The 25,133-nt window shown below is 35.8% G+C and overlaps 1 protein-coding gene across 5 annotated transcripts; it reads left to right on the top strand.

The window, feature by feature from the left end:
* Positions 1-24,933, top strand: RAD17 (RAD17 checkpoint clamp loader component). 5 transcript variants are annotated; one of them, XM_081131587.1, is made up of 18 exons: positions 1-164; positions 455-497; positions 1,568-1,671; positions 3,144-3,401; positions 3,785-3,868; positions 5,745-5,901; positions 7,960-8,096; positions 8,577-8,629; positions 8,714-8,839; positions 8,929-8,998; positions 10,715-10,826; positions 12,576-12,761; positions 14,176-14,261; positions 14,395-14,541; positions 15,804-15,953; positions 17,537-17,657; positions 22,272-22,329; positions 24,188-24,933. In XM_081131587.1, the coding sequence occupies exons 3-18, from the start codon at positions 1,630-1,632 to the stop codon at positions 24,447-24,449; spliced, it is 2,049 nt and encodes a 682-aa protein (XP_080987713.1). In that variant the 5' UTR covers positions 1-164; positions 455-497; positions 1,568-1,629; the 3' UTR covers positions 24,450-24,933. The 5 variants fall into 5 exon arrangements, with proteins under 5 accessions (XP_080987713.1, XP_080987715.1, XP_080987712.1 ...); XM_081131589.1 differs by having other exon boundaries at positions 7-139; positions 14,452-14,541; XM_081131586.1 differs by having other exon boundaries at positions 7-139.
* Positions 24,934-25,133: the final 200 nt, after the last annotated feature.

Below are 25,133 nucleotides of genomic sequence, written 5' to 3'. Positions count from 1 at the left end.
GTGGAAGGTCCCGGGAGGCGGGACCTCGGAGAGGCTCGGCGCTGAGCCCTGGTAGGGCCGGGTGGCTGCCCTTCCACCTGGAGCGGAGCCGGCGCTCCTCTGCTCCTCTCCGCCCACGAGGTCATGCAGCTCCCCGCAAGTAAGGTGGCCGCGGCTGCAGCTGTGTATGTGTGTCCTAGTAACGCGAGTCCGTGTCTGCCTTCAGGCCTTCCCGGGCGCCCGTCGCTCCTCCTCCGGACCTGCCCATCCCATTTGAGGACGAGAGGGGTGGGGGTGCAGACCTCTGGCCTAGAGCCGGAGCAGGGGAGCCTATCTCGGTTCTTCGCTGATGAGCAGCAGCCGTATGTTGCACGACTTTCTGAGCTTGTTATCCCCTGTGCAGTATGTAGGGTGGTGGTGGGTCTGCTAGACATATTCTCAGAAAGTCTCTTCTACCTCTGACGTCTCATTTCAGGAACGTGGCTTCACCAGGGACAGTTACCTGCTCTTTAAAGGAGGTAATTGTCAGTCTTGTTTTCAAAGAACACTAGCGCCCTGACCGTTAGCAGGACGCTGACTGTATTTGACCTGCCAAGTATATTTACTCAAATAGGTGGTTTTCCCCCCACCTACGTATCTCTTTGAAACTCCAAAGCAAAAACCTTTCTAATCGCAAACGATTTGTATGTGTATGATTTGTTTTCTAGTGTATGATTTGTTTTCTAGTGTGTGGGAGTATTTACACGTGTGCCTCCAAACTATAAAAGTCCAATATACCTTCCAATTTATAAGTTTATAGCCCTTTAAAAAAACTTTCCTTCTGGCTAACTTAAAATTGGTGAATTTACTAGTCTGTATAAACATTGAAGAATTATGAACGTCAGAAAACAGTGCTGTCAAAAAATTTCCTAATATGTTAAAATAAGGAATACAGTTACAGGAAAAATCTACAATAAGATTTAAAGTTTTTGTCCAAAGTGAGTGATAAGTTTGAATTCATTAGATGGTGGAGTTGTGTGTTTTTTTAATTTTGGCAATGAAAAACTGCAACTGTAATTTAAAATGAGGGACATTTTAATTTTCCATATAAAAACTGCACAAATAAAATTGCCTAATTTTTCTTAATGACAGAAGGTAGGTACACAAATATGTGGCTTTTCTATTTTCTCTCATTATTGAGTTCATATGAAATACTTTACATTTTTTTTAATTGATTGTTTTTAGAAAGAGAGGAAGAGAGAGAGAGAAATATCTACTTCTTGTTCCACTTAGTTTGATTCTTGTATGTGCCCTGACAGCGATGGAACCTTCAACCTTAGCTATCTTCACGCTGTAACCGACTGAGCTTCCTGGCCAGGGCAAAATATTTTTCACTTACAACACCATAAATAAATTATTTGACACAGGTTATAGTCATTAAAACTAAAATTAATTTTAGCGTTTTGATACTTGCTTCACTTATGCTTACTATGTTATCTTCCACTGGTCTTGAGCTTTAACTTTATCATACTGTTGATTATATCATATATATTAATTACTATTATTACAGTTTTTCTTGATTGAGAAATTTTATTCTTTTTCTTCCTAGGTGAATTATACTTTAATGTACTACAGGTTGTACACTACGGATGGGAACTATTAAAGTTTATAATGTCAAAAGCTTTTCTTAGACGAAAGGTATCTTCCACAAAGGTATGATACACTAAAATGGCCATATAATAATAATTGCCCAAAAAGAAATACATTTTTGTACATGTTCTTAATGATTTATTACTGCTATCAATATAATGGTGCCCAGTAGTCGCTGCTGTAATTAGGGATCAAAAAGTCTAATAATAAGTTGTGAAACAACTACACTGAAAGTACAACCTTAATTTTGAAAAATCATTTATAATCCCAGTTACAAAGAAAAGGCTGAACACACTAGAATGAAAGAGCAGTAGAAGAAAAGAAAAATATGAGTTGTAGTTGGTGTTAAAGCTTAACAACAGGCCCTGCCTCTTAGAAATCATATGGTTCAGTGAACTAGTTCTCCACAAAGTTAGGAGGTAGAGTAGATGAAGGTCAGACAATATATCATACTCACATGCAAAATAGCTATTTTCCTAGTGGTTGATATGGTTTATCTTTGATCTTAAGTAAATTATGTAACTTTGCTCTTTCTTTTTTTTTTGAGTAAAGGAGAAATAAAACCATAAAATGTGTAACATATAGATCAGAATTGCTATCAAAAGGATTACTATAATAGATAATTTTTTTTATGTAATCTTAAAAATAGAGGAAAGTGTCCAAAATTGTAGTGACAGTCGTTTGAAGAGGAGAAAATCAGTAGCTAGGACTGAAATTTTTTCCAAGTGGTTTTCATGTCTTTATCCACTACTGATAGTATATATTTTAGACTATGTATCTTCACAAATTCTTAGAAATATAGGGATTATTTTGATGTATGAAATGTAATGTATTAACTTGGTTAAGGCAGAAATATTACTCTTCTCACTTTGTACATGGTTAAAGTAATATTTTATTTCTCTATTATGACTTGCTTTTTTTGGATAGGTAATTTAAGTATTTAGGTTTCAATCCTAAAAATGAGTTTTATTTATTTATTATTTTTTAATCCTCACCCAAGAATATATTTTGCATTGCTTTTCAGAGAGAGTGTGGAAGGGGGAGAGGGGGAAACATCGATGTCAGAGAGACACATCCATTGGTTGCCTCCCAAACGTTCCCCGACCAGGGCTGGGGTAGAGCCTGTAGCCAAGGTACACGTCCTTGGCCAGAATCGAACCTAAGACCCTTCAGTCTGCAGGCTGATGCTCTAACTACTGAGCATAACCAACTAGGGCCTACAAATGAATTTTGAAAGAATCAGCCTACTTTTTATCCTGGGCAGATTTCATTAATAAAAAGAATTAAGTTTGTGTTCTGTATTCCTTTATATGGTATTCATCATTACCATGGTCAAGTAAACAAGTATGCATTTGCATTTATTGTCAAGTACAAAATTAACTAATACATGCGAAATCAGCTTTATTTAAAGAACTAATTTGTGAGATTTTTTTTAATGTTACAAATATACAAATTTTTTTTTTACAGAGTAGTTCAATTATATAGGAAATAGATGTAAAAAAATGTAACAGTATTTACATGTGTTTTTTTTCCAGGTAACAGATTGGGTAGACCCATCATTTGATGATTTTTCAGAGAATACAAGCATCTCCACTATTACTACCACATCATTAAGTGTAAATAACTCAAGTCATAGAGGAAAAAACGTGTCTTCCACATTAGAAAGTAGTAGATTTCCAACGAGAAAAAGAGCGACCCTGTCTTCTTCAGAACAGATATATGGTCTAGAAAATTCAAAAGAATATCTATCTGAAAATGAACCATGGGTGGATAAATACAAACCAGAAACTCAGGTACTAAATAGCATGCAAACATAATTTTATTTCAGGAAGGAGAGGGATATGCATTTTCAGATTATTACTCATAAAAATCTTTCTATCTAAATGAAAGAGGGGGGAAAAACAATAATTTCCAGTTTTTTTAATATCCCAAGGCTCAGATTTTTCTCAAGTTATTCTGAAGTAGTATCATTGCTTATTTGCTTAGATTAAATTTAACCCCAAAATAGAATTGATTTGTTTATGATCTGTTTATGACAGAAAAAATTAAGTGTAATCAACCTTTTTTATTGCTATTATTGTTTGCTAGTTTTAAAATGTTTAGTTTAGATTAATCTGTGCTGATGTACCAGAAATCCTTGAGTTAAAATGTTTTATTTTAAACTTGAAATTTTTAGCATGAACTTGCTGTGCACAAAAAGAAAATTGAAGAAGTTGAAACATGGTTAAAAGCTGAAGTCTTAGAAAGGCAATCAAAACAGGTAATTAATTTAAAAATATATTTTAAATAACAACACAAATTTTTGTCTTATGGGTGGTTGAAAGAAGTTAAACTTTTATGCTGACTTATTCAAATAGATCCAGATCACTAGCCATGGAAAGCTTTCTGATCTTACTACTTCTGGCTTCACTAAAAGATTCTGACACTTTGAGTTTTCCCCTGTACTTACACCTCTTTTTTCCTCCTATGTCCTGTCATCAGCATAAAGCACAGTAAACCAGTTCAGGTGCTAGTATATTTAGCACATAAGGTATCTCACACTGAAGCAAGCAGGCAAATTACATCTTAGTTTTTGTACTAAATATAGCCTGAAACAGTCATCATTCATTTATTCTGTTTTTTTGTTTCACTTCCTAATACCACAATTACTCTCAGCCCCCTAAGCTAGAATATTCTCTTTTTTTTTAGTGTGTGTGTGTGTGTGTATATATATATATTTAAACTGATTTCAGAGGAAGGAAGGGGGGGGGGGAGAGAGAAACATCAGCGGTGAGAGTCATTTATCTGCTGCCCCCTGCTCGCCCCTTGCTGGGGATCGAGCCAGCAACTCTAGCTTGTGCCCTGAGTGGAAATTGAACTGGGACCTCCTGGTGCATGGATCAGTGTTCAACCACTGAGCCACACCGGCTCGGCTCTCTCTCTTTTAAGCTCTTCTAATTTTGAGATTCTTCAAACATAAAAATAGAATAGTAAATTAATACATGGACTCAAACAGTTTTGCAAGTATACTTTATAAGTCTTGGTATGTATTTTATATTGTATCCTATCAGAAAATATGCCTGGTTCTGCTGTTTTTGATGTTAAGTTTGATCACTAGATTACGGAGGTGATAGTCAAAAATCTTCATTGTAGCCTTGGCTGGTGTCACTCTGTTGGAGCATTGTTCCGTACACTGAAAGGTCACAGATTTGGTGTCTGGTCAGGGCACATACCCAGGTTGTGGGGCTGGGGTTTAAGAGAGGCAACTGATCAGGTGTATGTTTCTCTCTCATATCGATCTTCCTCTCTCTCTCCCTCTCCCTTCCTCTTTCTAAAATCAATAAAAACATGTCCTTGGATGAGGATTGAAAAAATAATCTTCATTGTAAAGTAATTTTCCCTTGCAACTGTCACGTGATCTATGGGGAGATACTCTGGCAACATGTAAGTGTCCAGTTCCTCAGCAGTCTTTCACCTAAGTACTTTAGTATCCATTTTCTATCCTTATGTGTGTTATTTTAACACTAAACCAAAGGGTTAGATCTGAAAGCCAGACAGAAAGACCGTGATTCAAAAGAGGACCTGTTACCATTGGAGGCAACTGAAACATTAACTGCTTCATCTCAAAGTTCAAAATTAAAGGGAATGATTTTTTTTTAATCAGATTTACTGTATAAGGGAATATTACTGGGACCTTCAATCTCTAGTCTCTTTAGAGTCCTAAAGAATCTGATACATAAACTGAGGTTTTCCTATTAGAATGTTGTACTTGTATAATAGAAAGCATGTAATACAAAGAGTTCTGTATTAAGATTGAATTTTGTGAGTTCAGGTAACCTCTAAAAATGTTTGTTTCAGACGTTACCTCCTTAATCTAGCTAAAGTTTACTTGTTTTAATTTGGCTACTAAGTAGTCCTTGGGAGGGGCATAATGCAAAAATTGAAGAATTACCGGAAGCTACCCTTAAAGTTCAGTAAATAAAATTATCTTATTTTAGTTAAAGCTGGTTTGTTCCAGCTAGCATTATTATGAAATGTAGTCTGCTTATACTAGACATTCAGTAAATATTTATAGAAGTAATTAATATTTAGAAAGAAAATTTTAACAATCTAGCATTCCAATGATTTTGATTCTTAATGTTTGTATTTGCTTTTAGGGTGGATCTATTTTATTAATAACAGGACCTCCTGGATGTGGAAAAACAACAACTGTAAAAATACTATCAAAGGAACATAGCATTCAAGTACAAGAGTGGATTAATCCAGTTTTACCAGACTTCCAAAAAGATGATTTCAAGGAGATATTTAATCATGGTAAGTTTTGCTATGAAGGTAATGGAAATACTGGGAAAAGTCTGTGCTTAACAGACATTTGAAACAAACTCCTATCCATATCCTTAAGATTCTTAAGGTCCTTTTTGATATTTGTTTTTGAGAGAAAGATGTATATTGCCTCTGCTATAGTAGGTTGGCATCTGCCACTACCAACTGCTTTCCAAGGTCAGAGTTGGAATCAAATGACACTATATGACTGCATTGTCTCCCATACTTCTCAGTTTTCGGAGAGAAGTAATTTCATGAGAAGGAAAAAATGGTGTCTCCAGTAGAGAAAAATGGGATTCTTTGAGGATTAAGTCTTACTGTTTTGTTAAGTAACAAGCTAATCTCTTAGTGTTATTTATGTACTTTTTTCAGGCTTGGCTAGGAATTAGGCAGTGTAAATGAAATCTTTTTGTTTCTATGTAAATCAAGCTTTAAGATATATTAAAGGAACTTGTCTCCAAACTAGAGGAGAGAACTTAGATCAGACCTGTGAGAATCAAATAAAATCAAAGCATGAGTCAAAGACTGTTTGGAATTGGGAAGGCCTTAAGACAAGTATCCAAAAATAATAACAATACCAATTTAAAGATGTGGTACATAACTTAACATGTATGCTTACATACTCCACAATATTTAACTGTCATAGTTTTTCTTCTTGCTACTATAACTAAACTAGAGGTAGTCAAATCTCCTAGGCCACTTTGAAGTGAAAAGAGGTTTTGTAGGACAATTTTAATGTGGAATATATTCCTCAAAATCTCTTCTCTGTGAATATGCTCTGTGCATACTATATGCTTAGTATACACACCCTTATGTTGCTAGTATCCCTAAAATTTTTACTGCTTTTTAAACGGGAATATTACTTCTGAAAATCTAGCAAGTCTTTATAAACAGTCTTCTATATGAAACATGCCTTCCCTTATTCCCAAGTTCACTAATCAGTCAGTCATTCTACTTCTGTTGTTAAACCTTTATTGTTGAAAATAATTTATTTATAGTCACAAACTCACTTGAAGAATCTTCATTGTGTAGGCAAAGTCGTAATTTTACTAATTGTATAGAATGACAACTGTGTTCTGAAGTCAGTTGACTCCATAGTACATTCACTGGTGTGCAAAATTCCTGGTGTTCATGATGACTCTTGCCTTTTTTTAAGTTTTTTCTTTTTTTTTTTTTTTTTTAATTTCAGAGAGAGGAAAGGAGAGGGAGAGAGATAGAAATATCCGTTGGCTGCCTCCTGCACACCCGCTACTGGGATGGAGCCCAAAATCTGGGCATGTGCCCCAACCTGGAATCGAACCAGCTACCTTCTGTTCTGTAGGATGTCACTCAACCAACTGAGCCACACCGGCTGGGCTGACTCTTATCTTTTTTATTTATTTATTTTAAATGATTTTATGGCAGCCAAAACAGTGGAATTAACTGTACATAATAAACTATTTTATATACATGTATACACGTTTTAAGTTATAGGGAATTAAGTTTATTTTGGCAGAGAGTGTTAAAGTTGCATACATTAGTAACATAACTCAACATCCTTAATTTGGTATAAGTGTGACACATGTTCTTGCTTTCCTGTGTTCTGCTAATCACCATAACTGACTCTTATCTTTTGAAATGAATATCCTATTTTAAATATGGACTGTTTTGTCCAGCTGGGCATGGCTCAGCAGTTGGGCATCGACCTATGATACAGGAGATCCCAGTTCGATTCCCGGTCAGGGCACATGACCAGGTTGTGGGCTCAATCCCCAGCAGGGGATATGCAGAAGGCGGCCAATCAATGACTCTCTCATCATTGATGTTTCTATCTTTTTCTCTCTCTCCCTCTCCCTTCTTCTCTCTGAAATCAATAAAGATATATTTTAAAAATATAAAAAATAAAATAAAGTCCTGTCTTTAAATATGAACTGTTTTCCCTAATTAGAAAACAGTCTATTGTGAGCTCTTCTTACATATGTAAATGTACTCATTAATGTATTTGTACATTAATTATGTACATATGTGTAATATTGATGTATATATGTTGTTAAATATGTTTCCTTACAGAATCAAGCTTCCATATGTTTCCCTACCAGTCTCAGATAACAGTTTTTAAAGAGTTTCTACTAAGAGCAACAAAATATAACAAGCTACAAATGCTTGGAGATGATCTGAGAACTGATAAGAAGATAATTCTGGTTGAAGTGAGTACAACTTTTGAAATCCTGCAGTAACTACAGAGTAAACAATTGCAAGATATATCTTATGTGATAGTGACATTAACTCTCTTCATAGTATTAATAGTGGTAAAATATAACGTAAGGCTTAATGATAGCAGAAACTTAACCTATTTAGTAAACTTGAATAGAGTAGCTATAGGTTAATGGACTTTAAAATTTTAACAGCTTAAGTGTAGAAAAGCAAAATTAATATTTGAAAAATGACGTCTTAGTGAACATACTATAACTAGTAGTGGCCCTAAGAAATTTAATGTGAAAATTGGGTTTCCCATTGATATATATTACTGTTGAGGATATCAGCTATTTCATATTTCCCTTCCATGAAAGTTATGGCTGCGATACATTAAATAGATACCAACTTTTCCTGTCGTGATAATTATAAGTCTGAAAATAAATTTACAAGGGAATAAAACTGAACAAGTATTTATTATGTATTTTCAATAGGATTTACCTAATCAGTTTTATCGAGATTCTCATACTTTACATGAAGTTCTAAGGTGAGTTTCAGTGAAGTTTTCTAAAATTCCAAATTAAACGGCAAGTGGCTTAAATTTCAATATTGCTGTGTTTTGTTATTTTAGGAAATATGTACAGATTGGTCGATGTCCTCTAGTGTTTATAATCTCTGACAGTCCCAGTGGAGATAATAGTCAAAGGTTACTGTTTCCCAAAGAAATTCAAGAAGAGTGTGCTATATCAAACATTAGGTAAGAATTAAATATGCTTAATATGTTCACATACACGTTGTATTTTAAATTACTCATTCAACCATTTTCTTGTTGTATAAAACTTACAGTTTCAACCCTGTGGCACCAACAATTATGATGAAATTTCTTAATCGAATAGTGACAATAGAAGCCAATAAGGTAAGTTTCTTAAGAACTAATTAATTTGAATCTTACATTGTAATTATACAAAACCAAACTTAAGTAATATTATGTAAACTTGAAGAGTTGGAGACACATACCAGTTTTTAGAATTAAAAAATTTTATTGCCCGGCCGGGCATGGCTCAGAGGTTGAATGTAGACCTAGGATCCAGAATATCAGGGTTCGATTCCCAGTCAGGGCACATGCCGGCGTTGCAGGCTAGGCAGCCGATCAGTGACTCTCTCATCATTGATGTTTCTCTCTCTGTCTCTCCCCAAATCAATAAAGATATATTAAAAATACATATAGAGAGAGAGACTTAAATTTTATTTATCAAACATTAAGAAATAATAAAAATAATATACTATTTTATCACCTTAACTTAGAACTTTTTATTTTAAGACTAAGTCGTTAAATTGCAAATAGCATTTACTTTAGCAAGTTGTACTATACTAGTAAAAAAGAGAGATTATCCCTTCTTTGTTATGTAGTTAATGTGCTCTGTCTTAAATAGTTGACCGACAAGAATGTTATAACTGTCACAGGAAGAAGAACAAACTTTTTATAAAATCAAATGTTATTCCAAGGATGATAATGATAGTATAGGAAGATCTAAAGGAGACTTTAATCTCTTACATTCTGTAGCTTAATTATAATAAGAAGGACTGTTAACATCCTAGGTGAATTTTTTCCCCGTACATACATATCTGTGATGAAGTTTAATTTATGAATTAGGCACAGTAAGAGATTAACAGCAATAGCTAATAATAAAATAGAACAGTTATAATAATAAAATAAGGGTTAATTGAACACAAGCACTGTGATACTGTGAGAGTCAATCTGAAAACCAAGATGGCCACTAAGTAACAGGCGGGTGGCTGTACAATGTGGACGTGCTGGACAAAGGGATGATTCACATCTTGGGCAGAATGGAGCAATGGTTCAAGACTTTATCACGCTAATTAGAATCGCATACAATTTAAAACTTGTGAAGTGTTTATTTCTGGAATTTTCCATTTAATATTTTCAGATTGCAGTTGTGGGTAACTGTAACCATGGAAAATGAAACCTCGGATGAGGGGGGGATTATTGTAATAAGAAAGAGTGCTGAGTAGCTGAAGTTCTTTTTGTTTTTTTTAAGTTTAAATAGATGTTTCTCTGTTTTTATAGGAAAAAAGGTCTTTAGTCTTTTCTGATATCACTAAGTATATAAAGTGTGGAAAGAACTGCTGACCACACATTTCAGCCACATTTACATGTTCATAGTAATTAACATTAATGGTACTTTCTCCAAGGATCATAACTTCTTTCTTTTCTTTTTTTTTCAAATCATGATTTCAATTACATTTCCTTTTTGGAAAGTAATCCATATCTAGAATTTTTCAAAAGAATTCTCAAAATAATTTTTAAATTCAGTGAATTCACAATAAAAATGAAGTTAATATGAAAGAGAAATTCATAGGCATGATGAAGAGCCCAGGCAGTATGGCTCAGTGGTTGAGCATTGCCCCATGAACCAAGACATCATGGTTCAATTCCCGGTCAGGGCACATGCCAGGGTTGGGGGCTCAATCCCCAGTAGGGGGTGTGCAGGAAACAGCCCACTGATGATTTTCTCTCATCACTGATGTTTCTGCCTCTCTTCCTTCTTCTCTCTGAAATCAATAAACACATACTTTTAAAAAAAATTTTTTTTTAATTTTCTCATTTTAGAATGGAGGAAATATTACTTTCCCTGATAAAAGTTCTCTAGAGTTGCTCTGTCAAGGATGTTCTGGTGATATCAGAAGTGCAATAAACAGCCTCCAGTTTTCTTCTTCACAAGGTAACTATGGAAGATACATTCTTACAGCATTATATAGGTGACTAAGTTCTCTTTTATTGTTCATGAAATGAAATCAGACTAAACCTATTTTAACTTATAATTGGTACATTACTAATCTTCACTTACTATTTTTTTATTGAGACAGTGTCATAAAATTGTATGTGTACACATGCATGCACAGCTCCGTGAATATGCCATCGTATGTATCTGTACATCTGAGACAAAACCTGATTCATTTATGTGCTTTGCTGCTTCACCTTTCACAGTTAATTTCACTTCCTGGGTGAAAACCCCCACTCTCCCACTTAGCAGTGACTTAATCTTACAAGTGACTAAATCTTTCTCTGTTTTCTCAGCTTTTATATAAGAACCTGTCTCAAGTTTTGTGAAGAATAAGTGAATTAATTACTTGTGTTTACTCCAGTGCTTGATACATACTGAGGACTCAATAAATGGCCAGCTGTTAATGAATTTAATAATGTGCTCATGTAGATTTAGTTTTGAACTTATTTCATAATAATTTATATATGATATGTTTAATAAATTTCCCCTTAGTGATACGTAAAAGGGGTGCACAGCCATATTATATTAAAGAGATAGCCCCACCAATGGCAATGAGTTTCGTTTTTACTATAATATTCATAGTTTGCTGCACACAGTCTTCATCAGAAAACATTTAACAAGTGACCTAGTTGATGCTTAACATTGAGAAATTGACTTTAGAATATTAAAAACCATCTTTGGAGGTCTCAAAATCCACCTGAAATACTAGTTTCTACTCATAAGTGTAACATGTTCATCAGGCTTTTATCTTTATTTTTCAAAGTAAGTGTAGAGAAATAGGCAGCGTAACACAACTGAAAACAGAATTCTTATTTCTGTAGAAATGTAAAGGTCTTTAGGTTCACTACTGGAATTAAGGGTTAGGAAGGCTGAAGTGGGCCACTTTGAGGTCCTAACTACCATTTTTAATGTTATTGCTTTGAGCTCAGACATTGTAAAGGGAAGAAAGTAAAATTTTTTGAGTGGGTCAGGAACTGAATGAGAAAAAATTCTATGGTTTTTTATTTAATTCTCAGGTCAGCCTAATGAAATAGATGATACTAGTATTCTAACCCAGATCCTATGTTCTTTCTGCTATTTCAGGCTGCTTTTATTAAGTGATATATTCTGAGTTTTAAACAGTAGATTTACCAATGAAATTTGAACACAAGCATATTTATAACTTGGGAGACTGCCCAAATCAGGAGAGAGGTAATAAAGAGTAGTTGTTACGCATGGATTGCAGAACCAGGCTGCCTGGATTCAAATAACCTACTAAATGATGACCTTGAGCCAGTTACTTAACTTCTTTATATCTCATTTCTTTCACCTGTGTAATAATAGGTCTCTCCTAATAGAGTTTTTATGAGGATTAAATTAGTTAACACATATCATGCATCAAGAAGAGCACCTTGCACGAAACACTGAGAAATCAGGGTGATATGGGTATGACCATATACAGACTGTGTCATTTGGACATGTGAAAATGTGAAATCTGTGTCATGAAATACTTTTAGATGACATTTAATCTGTTTTAATAGTTCAGTAACTCAAAGAGGACGACTCTGAGTTCACATTCTTTATAATGATTGTTTATTAGAACATATTTAATTAGGACACTTAGTGTAACTGCATTTGAAGTGTTCAGCTTTAGCTTTCACACTTAATTTTATTTTAAATGTCGTCACTTGGGTGTATATTATTTAGGAAGGAACAACTTGTGCCCAAGGAAAAAAGGAATGTCTTCATTAAAATCAGATGCTGCGCTGTCAAAATCAAGACGAAGGAAAAAAACAGACAAGGTTTTTGAGAATCAAGAAGTCCAAGCTATTGGTGGAAAAGATGTTTCTCTCTTTCTCTTCAGAGCTTTGGGGAAAATACTGTATTGCAAAAGTAAGAAAACCTTATACATTTTTAAAAAATTGTTAGATATTAGTCTTACAGCTGAAATAAAATGCCAAAAAATTTTAAAAGCCATGTACTTGGTTCTGTTGTAGGAAAGAACTAGGGCTAGGTCAGATACTGTTTGGCAAGGCCTAAGCAGGAAAATATATTTATCTAGGTGCTTGGTAGCTTCAGGTTTCTTTGGATTCTCTTACCTTTCTCTAGTCTCTTCACTGGCTGCTCCGTCCCCAACTGGAGATGTCCTTGCTTGCTTTCTTTTTTTTTAAATAACACTTTATTGAATTGGGGTGACATGGAGATGTTCTTCCTTTCTCCTCTTGTCTTTAATGACTGCTTCCCCTCAGCCCCTTCACACCATCACCCATCTCTAAGCTCCCAAATTGTTTCTCCTTTCAATAAAAATCAAAATTTCTCTTCATGTGGAAAATATCAGTTTTCAGTCTTACAATCCTGAAGGAAGAAAACTGAGATTTCTTTTTTTATCGATCTGATGTGATTTTTATGAATAAAACAATTTATACTGATTTTTGAAGGAAAATCATTGCTGTAGTTTAGAATAGTTTTATATAACAAAAAATAAATCATCATGATGAACAACAAAAAAAAGTCTTATGCGTCTGCATTATCCTCAGTATTACCTAAGATAGTTTTTCAACTCTCTTGTAAAATAGCTGCATCAGTGAGTCACAAACAGTCTGAACAGACTTCACTGAAGTTCATCCTTTTATGCCCGTTACTATCTGAGGCTGTTTTCTAGTTGCCAAAAACCCAGTTGTTTCAAACTATGGCTGTTCTTTTCCTATAAAACTCCACGAATGCCTCTTATACCTGCTTCCCATCTACCTTCCTTGTCGAAAATTGGGATTTCTAAATGGAAACCTTAGTGCCACCTGAGGAAAATGAAACAGGTATCACTGAGGTGGAACTGAGGACACTCCTGTCTGGCTCCTCCGACCTCTGAAGCTCGGTAACCATTCCACGGATTCTTTCTTTGCACCTTTCTTTTCCTCCTCAACATCCTTTCACAACCCCTTACATTAGGGATTAAGTTTCCTGTTCTGCAAAGAGCAGCCTCTGCCTACATAGCAAATAAAGCAGAAAAGGCCTCTATATTGAGACAAGAATCAAAAGAAGAAAGAACTCAGAGCTGGAAAGGTGAGATGTGGAGTGACTTAAGAAGTGGAATATTTTAATTTTAGAAATTCCATTATCTAGGTATCAGAATGCTAAATTTTTCTTAATAGTGAGGCAACTCACATAAGCTTCCAGTTATTTTGTTTTTTATTTTTAACAGCTCACTTTGTATTTTTGGAATTATGTGCCTAAAGTATTGAAAAGCCTTCAAGTGAGAGGTGCTATATGATTATGAAGGTGATGTTTTTAATCCTGAAATTTTTTACAGGAGCATCTGTAATAGAGTTAGACTCACCTCGATTGCCCTCCCATTTATCAGAGTACGAGCGGGATACACTGCTTGTTCATCCTGAGGTAAAGTGTGAAGTCTTTAATAACACTAAGTACCGCTTACAAGACATGCATGATTTACATTTGTGGGCATATACATTTGACCACTGCATTTTTACCAACATTATGTATCTGTACTTTTTGTTTTTAATTATAGGAAGTAGTAGAAATGTCACACATGCCAGGAGAGTTATTTAATTTATATCTTCACCAGAACTACGTTGATTTCTTCATGGAAGTAGATGATCTTGCAAGAGCCAGTGAATTTCTGAGTTTTGCAGATATCATCAGTGGTGACTGGAATGTAAGACGGTTCAACTTAAATGTTTTTGTTTTTTATTTCCTCAGAATTGAGAAAAAAAATTTACTTTTATTCTTAATATTTGATGTGATTTTCTGTAACAAAAACTGTAAGAAAGTTAATTCACCTAACTCAGTGTTTGTAATGAAGCTTCAGCAGTTAACTTGAATTTTCTGGTGATAAAATAACACTAATTTTTTCTAAAGTTGTTTTCTGATTTTAAAATTAATATATGCTCAGAAATTTTGACAATCATTGAAAAGTGGATAGAAGGAAAATCACTGTACCTCTTTCTGTACTTTCTGCTAGTTTTTAAATGTTTGTTTTTTTTAACAAACTTGAAATTATTCACTACAAAATTTGTATTTTTTTCTTAACATTTTAACAATACTCTGACCAATATAGTAGCCAGTAGCTACATGTAGCTAATTAAAATTCAGTTTTTTTAGTCACACTAGCCATATTGCCAGCATTTGCTAGTTACATGTAGCTAATAGCTACTATATTGAACAGCCCATATACAAAACATTTCTATCATAGAAAGTTCTATTGGTTAACACTGTTTTGATGTTAACATTTCTCTGTTATAAATGTTGAAATAGCATTAATAATTAAAACTAGGAAAGATACAATAAAAACTTTTTGATATGGTATGTCATATTTAGAGTTTCAGTATTCAGCAGTTGTATTTGCTTACTTTTTTTATACTGCTTTTTTTATTTTGAAATTTTCCAACCTATAGACAAATTGAATGAGTATCTGTATACCTTTAACTTTTGTTCACCAGTTTTTCACATTTTGCCAAGTTTGTTTAATCTTTATGTATTTACAGACTTGTGTTTGGCTGAATAATTCAAAAGTAATTGCAAACATCATAACACTTAATACTTAATCATGCATAACAACATTACTCTATTACAAGCACAATAGCATCACACCTAAGAAAATTAACGTTAACATACTGTCCTTATTTTCATTTCCCCAGTTGTTTCAGAAATGTATTTAAACTTGTTTTTTCCCCAGTCTCATCCACGATCCAGTCAGTTTACACATAGCATTTGATTGTTATTTCTTAGTTGGATTTGCTTTAAATAATCTTTTAGCATATTATTTCTAGGTCTGCAGTGATGTTAAAAAAAGTGAACATACAGTAACTAAATATGGTTAGTCTTTTTTTTGGTGTTAGTAGTACCAATAGTATTATTTTATAAAATATCTAGTCCATCTCTTATTTTCTTCATTTCATGTCTTGTCTTCTTTTTTAGACACGGTCTTTACTCAGGGACTACAGTACATCAGTAGCTACAAGAGGTGTGATACATTCCAACAAAGCCCGAGGATTTGCTCGTTGCCAAGCAGGAGGATCAGGTTTTCGACCGCTGCACAAGCCCCAGTGGTTTTTAATAAATAAAAAGGTAAAAAAGTATTGTACACTTTGCATAGGTGAATTTCATGGCATGTGAATTACATGTCAGTAAGGCTGGGTGTGCTTTTTAAGTTAAAAAGGAAAAATGGTATTTCATTCTTAGTAAGAAATACTTGCTAAGGCCCACAGTTTTCTTTACATTATGACAGAACATAAAAGGACAATCTTAAGTGCTTAGTTATTTTTTAGGGGGAAAAACTCAAAATTTGAAAGCCCATACCTATTTTGTTAGTTGACTATTATTGGACTCAAAATATAGTTACAGTTATAGTTTAGTCTTAATTGAAAATAAACTGTGGCTTTGCCTCTAACCACCTAGACAAATTATTTCACCTAAAAACTATGTGTGTGTACTTGTTTCCCCAGCTGTAAATGAAGAGGATTGAATTAAAGGTAAAAGTCAGGTGGCCCATAAGTTGAATATAACTCATAGATATTTTAAATGGATTGTCCATCTTTAAAAATTAGTATATTTAATTCAAATTCAGACATGGATTTATGGCTTCAAAATCTCTGGAATCTCCTGGGGGGGAAAAAGGGAAAGTAAGGCAACACTGGCCCATATTTCTACCTGGCAGCAATCTGCTGAAGCTGAATAGAATTGGCCCCTTGAAGACGGGAGTGGTAGGCACCACTGAGCCCAGCTGCTCTGATTTGTAGGACCTTCCTGGCTCCTGTAGCATCTTAATCTGTGACTCCTGAACTAGGCGATCCCTAAGATGTCTTCCAGTTTTAAAATCATATGGCTAAATATGAGCCCGTCATTCATAACCTGAGAAATCTCAACAGATGTCTTTGAAGAAATTTATGACTTTATCACTTATTCATTTGCTTTGCTCTTAGAGCACATATATTAATTTTGCATTATAGTTACATATGAATTATAGTTACATATGAATTATCTTTCCAAGACTCTAAGCTCCTTGAAAGCAAGATTGTGCTTCTCTCTTTACCAGCCTAACATTTCACCTGTGTTAACTGAAGAAAAGTTCCACCTTGGCAGGGTGGCTCAGCTGATTGGAGCATTGACCCCTACACCAAAAAGTTGTGGGTTATTCCCAGTCAGGGCACCTATCTGGGTTGCAGATTTGCAGGTTCGATCCCCAGTTGGGGCACATGGGGGGGCAACTGATCGATGTTTCTCTCTCTCTCCCCCCCCTTCTTCTCTTTCTGAAATCAATAAAAAAATATACCCTTGGGTGAGGATAATAAAAAAGAAAAAATAAGTTTTTTCATTGAGAAATAGTGTCCTTGCAAAATTTGTGATGTATGTATGCTCATAAACAATTCTTTTGGTTTTTTAAGTGTGGTTTTTTTTCATTCTACCTTAAATATTTTTTTTAAAAAAATTCTTATTGCTGTTATGTCAAATGTGAAATAGTTGTGTAGGTAAAATGCTTTATTAGATAATGCTAGGATAGTTATAAAGGATTAATTAGATAAACTCTTAAAAGCATATTTGTAGTATATAAGCCTACACACTTTTGTGATACGATAAATTTAGTGTGTCTAAGAATACCGTATCCATATTTTCAATTTTATTTTTCATTTCATCTTTTTTCTTCCATACAGTATCGGGAAAATTGCCTGGCAGCAAAAGCACTTTTTTCTGACTTCTGCTTACCAGCTTTATGCCTGCAAACTGAGCTGTTGCCGTACCTTGCTTTGCTAACCATTCCAATGAGAAACCAAGGTAATAACATGGGTTTTTATTTTCCCCAGGAAGTAGTGTTTTATAACATTATCATTTTGTAGGTCAACTCATTACTATACACTAGTGAGACTACATTTTTTCTTTTTCTTTTTTGATCCAGAATTAATATATGCTTTTTGGTTAAAAAAGAAAGAAATCAATAATACAGAAGCATATAAAGTAAAAATTGCAATTCCCCTATAACCACAGATAATTCCTTTTGACAGATTGGTATAAATTCTCTAGACTTTTTTCTGTGCATATACAAATATTAGATATAAGCTTTAATTTGCTATGGCACTTAATCATGGATAGCATTTCCTATTTTATAAATTAGTCTAAAGTCAAGGTGCCAGCAAGTCCATTGTCTGATGAGGGCCTGCTTCCTAGTTTTCAGATGATCATCTTTTTCGTATTCTCACATGGTGGAGAGCAGAGCAAGAAAGCTCGCTCTGAGACCCTCTTTATAAGGATACTAATCCCATTTGGGAGGGCTCCACCCCAGTGACTTAATTACCTCACAAGACTCCACTCCTAAAACCATCACATTGGGGGTTAGGATTTCAATACATGAATTTGAGGTGACACAGACATTCAGTTCATAAAGCAGCAATGTTATCAAGTATATTCAAGTCTTACTCATATTTTTTCAAAATTTATAATTTTATTTAACCTTATTGATAGGTATTTTCTTTGATTTCAATATTATAAACAATGTCCATTAATAATATGTTTACATTGTCTTTCCAAGTTTTAAAATTATAAAAAATGCTAAAAAAAATAGTATGCCTATGGCAATGCACACTCACAGTTTGTCTACTGAGGTTTGCCTTTTTATGAACTTTACCAATTTTTTCATCATTTGTTTCTCTTTTTTACTGTGTATTTTAAGGGCCACATTTCATTAACAATACTGTCACATGTCTGTGGGGTTGATCTGGGTAAAACAGAGAATGTATGCTCTTTTATATTGTATCAGCATGTTCTTTTCTCCTAACTCTTGACACCACTGAGTTTTATTATTTTAAAAGATCTTTGCCGGTTTAAAAGATGAGAATAGTAGTTTGTTTTTTGGTTTTGTTTTTTAATTTTAGAGAGAGAGAAGAAGGGAGAGAAGAGAGAAACACAGATTTGTTGTTCCACTTACACATTCATTGGTTGCTTCTTGAAGTATGTGCCCTGACCCAGGATCAAACCTACAACATTGGTGTACTGGGACAATGCTCTAACCAACTGAGCTATCCAGCCAGGGATAATAGCTTATTATTTTTATTTTTACAATGTATCTTTATTAATTTCAGAGAGAAGGGAGAGGGAGAGAGAGAGAAAAAGATCAATGAGAGTCACTGATCAGCTGCCTCCTGCACGCCCCCATTGGGGATGGAGCCTGAAACCTGGGTACGTGCCCTGACCGGAAATGGAACCTTGACCTCCTGGATCATAGATCGATGCTCAACTGCTGAGCTATGCCGGCCGGGCAAGTGGCTTATTATTTTAATTTCCATTTTTAAAATTATAAATCAGGTTGAACAATTTATTTAGTTATCATTGGTGTGTAATATTTAAAATAGTAATAATGTACCACATAACTCAGAAATTTTAAAGATAGGGTTTGTGCCCTGGCTACTGTGGCTCAGTTGTTTGGAATGTCATCCCACACACCAAAACATGGGGGGTTCGATTACCAGTCAGGGCACATACCCAGGTTTCAGATTCAATCCCTGGTTGGGGCCTGTGGGAAGGCAACTGATCGATGTTTCTCTCTCACATCTGTGTGTCTCTCTGTCTCTCTCTCTTCTAGTTCTTCTCTATTAGTGTTTGTTGGAATGTTTACAGGTATCCCATGTTCCTCTGATAGCTTTATTTTTCTTCATGCAGTTTTCTTTCTCTTCAGTTGCACAATTTGTCAGTCTGTGTTCAAGTTAACTCTTTCTTGTGCTAGTCTTCCTTGTGCTAGTTCAAATCTATTGAGCCCCTCTAGTGAATTTTAAATTTTGGTTATTGGACGTTTCAATAACCACTTGTTTTTTTCTATAATTTCTCTCTCTTTACTGATATTCTGTATTTGATGCAGCATTGTCATTACAGCTCCCTTTTTCTTGACTTTATTAGGGTGACATTGGTTAATTAAATTACATTGATTTCAGTTGTACAATTCTATAACACATCATCTGTATATTGTATTTTGTGTTCACCACCCCAAGTCAAGTCTCTTTCCATTACCATTTATCCCCCCATGCCTTGTCTACCTCCCCGGTCCCTTTGCTTCTTTAAGCATGGTTTCCTTTTGTTCTTTGAACATATTTGTAATGGCTCCTTTGAAGTTTCTTCTATTAAATTTAATTCTGGGCCCTCTCAGTTTCTGTTGCCTATCCTTTTCCTGTGTATGGGTCACACTTTCTTCTTTCTTTCCATAGTCTCCTAATGTTTTGTTAAAAATTGGACATTTTAGGTAATACATTGTAGCAATTCCGGATACTGATTTCCTTCCACCCTCTGGGGCTTATTCCTTTGTTTAGTGACTAGGCTAAAGTATCTTAATGAATTCGGTTTCTCCCTACAGTATGAAGCATTTGTCACTCCTCATAGAGCTTAGCCTGGGGTATGCCCACAGTCACCTTGTGATGGCAGTGATTTTAGCAGGGCTCTCTTTGATTTTATTTCTCCTTGCTTTATTTCTTTTTTTTTAAAATATATATATCTTTATTTAAATTTCAGAGAGAGGAAAGGGGGGGGGGAGAGAGAGAGAAACATCAATGATGAGAGAGTCATTGATCAAGCCTGCAACCGGGCATGTGCCCTGACCGGGAATCGAACCCCTGTTCGCCTGGATCCTAGGTCAACCGCTGAGCCACGGCCAGCCGGGCATCTCCTTGCTTTATTTCTTAAACTGTCTGCCTTGTTTAACATCAGACCAGCCTATTACGCTCCACTAATTACTAGCTGATTGGTTTATTGTTTTTAAGAGTGCCAGGGGCATAAATTATTTCAGTCTGATTGAATTAAATTTGGGCAGGTGTAGACTTTGAGGCTTGTCTGAGGTTTGTTCTGACCCCCAGGAGCGCTCCTCTTTGCTGGCTCTTTCTCTGGTTCTTTCAGAGGAAGTAGCTGGCTTTATGTTTAGCTTATTGCTCTTAATTAAGAGGAGGCATTGATTTTAAGATGTCCCTTAAGCTTGAGCTTCCCCACGCTCTGTTTTAAATAAAGTCAGTTCCTTTGGGTAGAACTTCAGAGCTCTTCCTTTGTATGGAATGCCTCTTTCCCCCTTGGCAAAATCCCTGAGCCACTATTCTGGTGGGTGTTCAGCTGCAGGTAGCCTCTGATTGTCTTGGCTTGGCCTCCTGTGTCGACCCTCTGCCCTATGAATGAGTACTCTCCACCTGCTGTGCCTCTGGAGTAGAGCTCCCGTCCTGGATGGAGGCCGGGTGGAGAAGGGGACCCTTGGCTAGCCACACTCACCAGGAGGGAGCCCTATGTTCTTGGCTGTGCCAAGCTGCAGTGAAGTCTCCCTAAAGCTGAGGAAGGGAAGGGAAGAAGTAGGTCATGGCTCAGATGCTTCAGACTCTTGTTAGATTTTCTCGAATAAATGTTTCCTCATAACATTAAAATTTACCATCTTAAACCATTTTTAAGTGTACAGTTTAGTAGTGTTAAGCACATTCACCTTATTGTGCAGCCAATCTCCAGAATTTGTCATCTTGAAAAATCAAAATTATACACATTAAACACTAACTACCCTCCACCCTGCCAGTACCAGCTGCCTCCTATGAATTTTTAAATCCTCACCCGAGGATATTTTTTCCATTGCTTTGGGGGGGGCGGGGAGAATTATCAGTGTGAGAGAGACACATCAATTGGTTGCCTCCTGCATGTGCCCCGACCAGGGCCGGGGATCTAGCCTGCAACTGAGGTACGTGCCCTTGGCCTGAATGGAACCCGGGACCCTTCAGTCTGCAGGCCGACACTCTAACCAGTGAGCAAACTGGCTAGGGCTCTATGAATTTAATGTAGGTACTTCACATAAGTAGAATCATACAATTTTTGTTTTGTTTTGTTTGTGATTGGTTTATTTCATTTAGCATATTATCAAAGTTTTCATGTATAGCAGGTGTCAGAATTTTCTTTTTAAGGCCAAATAATATTGTATGTATAGACCACATTTTGTTTATCCATTCATCTGGACACTTAGGTTGCTTCTACCCTTTGGCTATTGTGAATAGTGCTGCTGTGAATATGGGTATACAGGTAACTCTTTAAGATCCAACTTTCAGTTCTTTTGATATGTACCCAGAAGTGGAATTGTGAGATGATACAGTAATTCCATTTTTAATTTTTTGAGGAACTGCCTTACCATTTGCCATATTAACCACACCATTTTACATTCCCAGCAGCAGTTGCAAAAGGATTCCAGTTTCTCTACATTCTTGCCAAACCTTTTTGTGTTCTGTTTTTTAATAAAAGTCATCTTAAGGAATATGAAATGTTATCTCGTTGCTTTGATTTACATTTTCCTAATGATTAATGATTTTGAGCATCTTTTCATGTGTTTATTGGCCATTTATATATCTTCTTTAAATATATCTACTTAAAGCTTTTTAAAAATGTCTGTTTCAGCTCAAATTTCTTTTATCCAAGATATTGGAAGACTTCCTCTGAAGCGACACTTTGGAAGGTAAGCTGATCACTTCAGTTTTCAAAGAGCTATTACTGAAATCTTAATTATGTTATCTATTTTTTTCAATATACAATCAATAAATGTTATCTGTAAAATCCAAGATATCCATATTGGGCCCAGTGATGAAAGATCATGTGATTTCATTGTAGACCCATCATTTTATTACATATAGAAGCATATTTTCACCAGTTTACAGTGGAATATCAGACTAGATAGAAGCACAAAGGCAGAGGAATCTTTAAAATCATCGAGTTGAACAGATTCCTGCATATTTGGAAGCCCCTTTTCAGTTTTCCTGTCAAGAGACTTTCTTGCCTGTGTTTGAAGCCTGCAGTGACCAAGAACTACCTCAAAAGCACTCTTTTGTTTCCTTATCATAGAGAATTCAGACAAGTGAGAAAATATAGATGCTATAGGGAGATAAACCTATATCTATACCATTCATCTTCCTGCAAAATTGTTTCTGAGCTACTATCTGATTAACACAATACCTGTATTTCATTTCTACTTAGCTTATTTGTAAGGTCAGGTTATGCGCTCGGGCATTTATTTATTTATTTAATTCTCACCCAAGGATATTTTGATTTTAGAGAGAGAGGAAGGGAGAGGGGGAAAGAGGGAAACATCGATTGGTTGCCTCCCATACACACCCTCACTGTTGATTGAATCTGAAACCTAGGTATGTGCCCTGACTGGGAATCGAACCCACAACCTTTTAGTGTACGAGATGACACTCCAACCAACTGAGCCACCTGGTCACAGCTGTACCCAGGCAATTAAAAAGATTAAAAGGGGTTGATCACTGTTATTGGTTCAACTTCTTGATCTGACTTGGGAGGCAGGATTTGTCAGTGCTACTTATAACAATGATCAGTACTGTTATCTTTCATTTATGGTGACCACAGTTAACATTATCTTTGATTCGTGGTAATAATATTAAATAATATTTAGCTTAGTATTTAATATTTTAATAGCTGCATAGTTTCCTATAATTCAACCTGCACCTTATTTCTGTACATTTAGCTTACTCTTCCTACTTTTACCACAGCCTTTCTTATAGCTGAATCATCATGTATATCAAATACTATTTACATAGGATGGATGCCTAGAAATGAAATGGCTGAATCATCAAATATACATCTTTCTGAGGCCTTTGCTCTATGCTGCCAGATTGCTTCCAAGAATATGGTGACAGTCGTATGCCCTTTTACAGGGTATCACCATGTTCTTTTCTCCTAACTCTCGCTACCAGTGGGTTTTATTATTTTAAAGGAACTTTGCCAGTTTAAAAGATAAGAATAGTAGCTTTTTTACATATATATTTTTTTACTTTAGAGAGAGAGAGGAAGGGGGAGAGAGAGAAACACTGATTTGTTCCACTTACTTACACATTCATTGGTTGCTTCTTGTATGTGCCCTGACCTGGGATCAAACCCACAACGTTGATGTATTGGGACAACTCTCTAACCAACTGAGCTACCTGGCCAGGGCTAGTAGCTTATTATTTTAATTTCCATTTTGAACAATTTATTTAGTTACCATTGGTATTTTTTCTATAAGTTGTTCATGTTTTATGCCCATCTTCTCTATTTTTTGTTTTTAGTTTATAAGGACTCTTTACTAAAGAGATTGTTCAACTCATTTGTATAATAAGTTGTAACAGTTTATTCACAGTTTGTCATTTACCTTGTACTTTTGTTTATATTGTTAAATAAGCTAAAGGGCCTGGCTAAATAGTGAGCAGGGTGAAGGTAAATGGAAGCTACAGGAGATGGCTTCATAATCTTCAGAGTCGAGTACAATTTAAAGGACTCTCCTCTGGTTATTCTTAATGCCTCCATTATCAACCTGGCAGGTTAAACATGGAAGCCCTGACTGACAGGGAGCTTGGACTGATAGACCCAGAAAGCGGCGATGGAGCCCAGCTGAATGCAGCACAGCCCACAGAGGAAGCTCTGGACGAACCCACTCACAGCGCGGAACCTGCGGGCTGGCCGCTCCCCCTGAGTCAGAGCAGCGGGAGTGACCTGCCCGCCAGCCAGCCGCAGCCCTTGGCCCCGGGCGACGCGGACGACGAGGACCTGACCATAGAAGACTATGAGAGCGACGGGGCGTAGGGCGGCGGGCGCTGCTGCCCGGCCGCCTTGCGCGGCCTCATTCAGTGGTGCTTGAACAGAGACAGTACACTTTTAAGTGAATTGCAGTGTAAGACTCCACTTTTGTAGTATTTCAGCACAAGAAACTGACTCTTGAAGTAAATAGAAAAGCCTTCAAAGATATCCTAATTTTCCTCTAGTATTTATTTAGTCTTGTGAGTGGTGTTGAGAGAAGAGGCCAGTGTGTGAAGTGTGTTTGAACATCATGCCAAATACCACAAAATGTGAAGGAATAACTCAATACAACAAGTTTATGGGGTTGTAAATATGAATTATAAAAGTTTAGTATGCAGTTGTGAGTGTAAATAAACTTTGTGCCTTAATCATAGTTTCTCTATGGTCTCTAACTTCTCGGATACCTTTTTATATGTTGTACAGTGGAATGTTTTGGATACTTTTTGGAAAGTATTACATAATTTATACCAAAATTAAAATATTGAATTTCTTTTTGTTTCTCCTATCTTAATATTTCCTAACATATCAATCTCCCTCATCCGGAGTCAAACTTTTTTAAAAACTAGGGAAGACAATGGCCGCCTTCCGAGAGCTCCCGGGAGGGGTTAATCACACCCCACCTACCTTTCCCAAGGTCTCGAGCGGAGCCTGGTGGGGGGCGGGGCGGGGCGGGGAGGGGCGGGGGGCGGG

This window comes from Miniopterus schreibersii (assembly GCF_964146895.1).
Source record: "Miniopterus schreibersii genome assembly, chromosome: 3".
Classification (NCBI taxonomy): Eukaryota; Metazoa; Chordata; class Mammalia; order Chiroptera; family Miniopteridae; genus Miniopterus; species Miniopterus schreibersii.
The sequence above is the reverse complement of the archived record's forward strand: the minus strand, read 5'-3'. Positions and strand labels throughout refer to the sequence as shown.

Excerpts from the sequence above, each read along its gene's own strand:
- RAD17 (XM_081131587.1), top strand. The coding sequence starts at position 1,630 with ATGTCAAAAGCTTTTCTTAGACGAAAGGTATCTTCCACAAAG. Across the intron at positions 8,999-10,714 it reads TGACAATAGAAGCCAATAAG|AATGGAGGAAATATTACTTT; the intron begins GTAAGTTTCTTA and ends TTCTCATTTTAG. Across the intron at positions 15,954-17,536 it reads GGTTTTTAATAAATAAAAAG|TATCGGGAAAATTGCCTGGC; the intron begins GTAAAAAAGTAT and ends TCTTCCATACAG.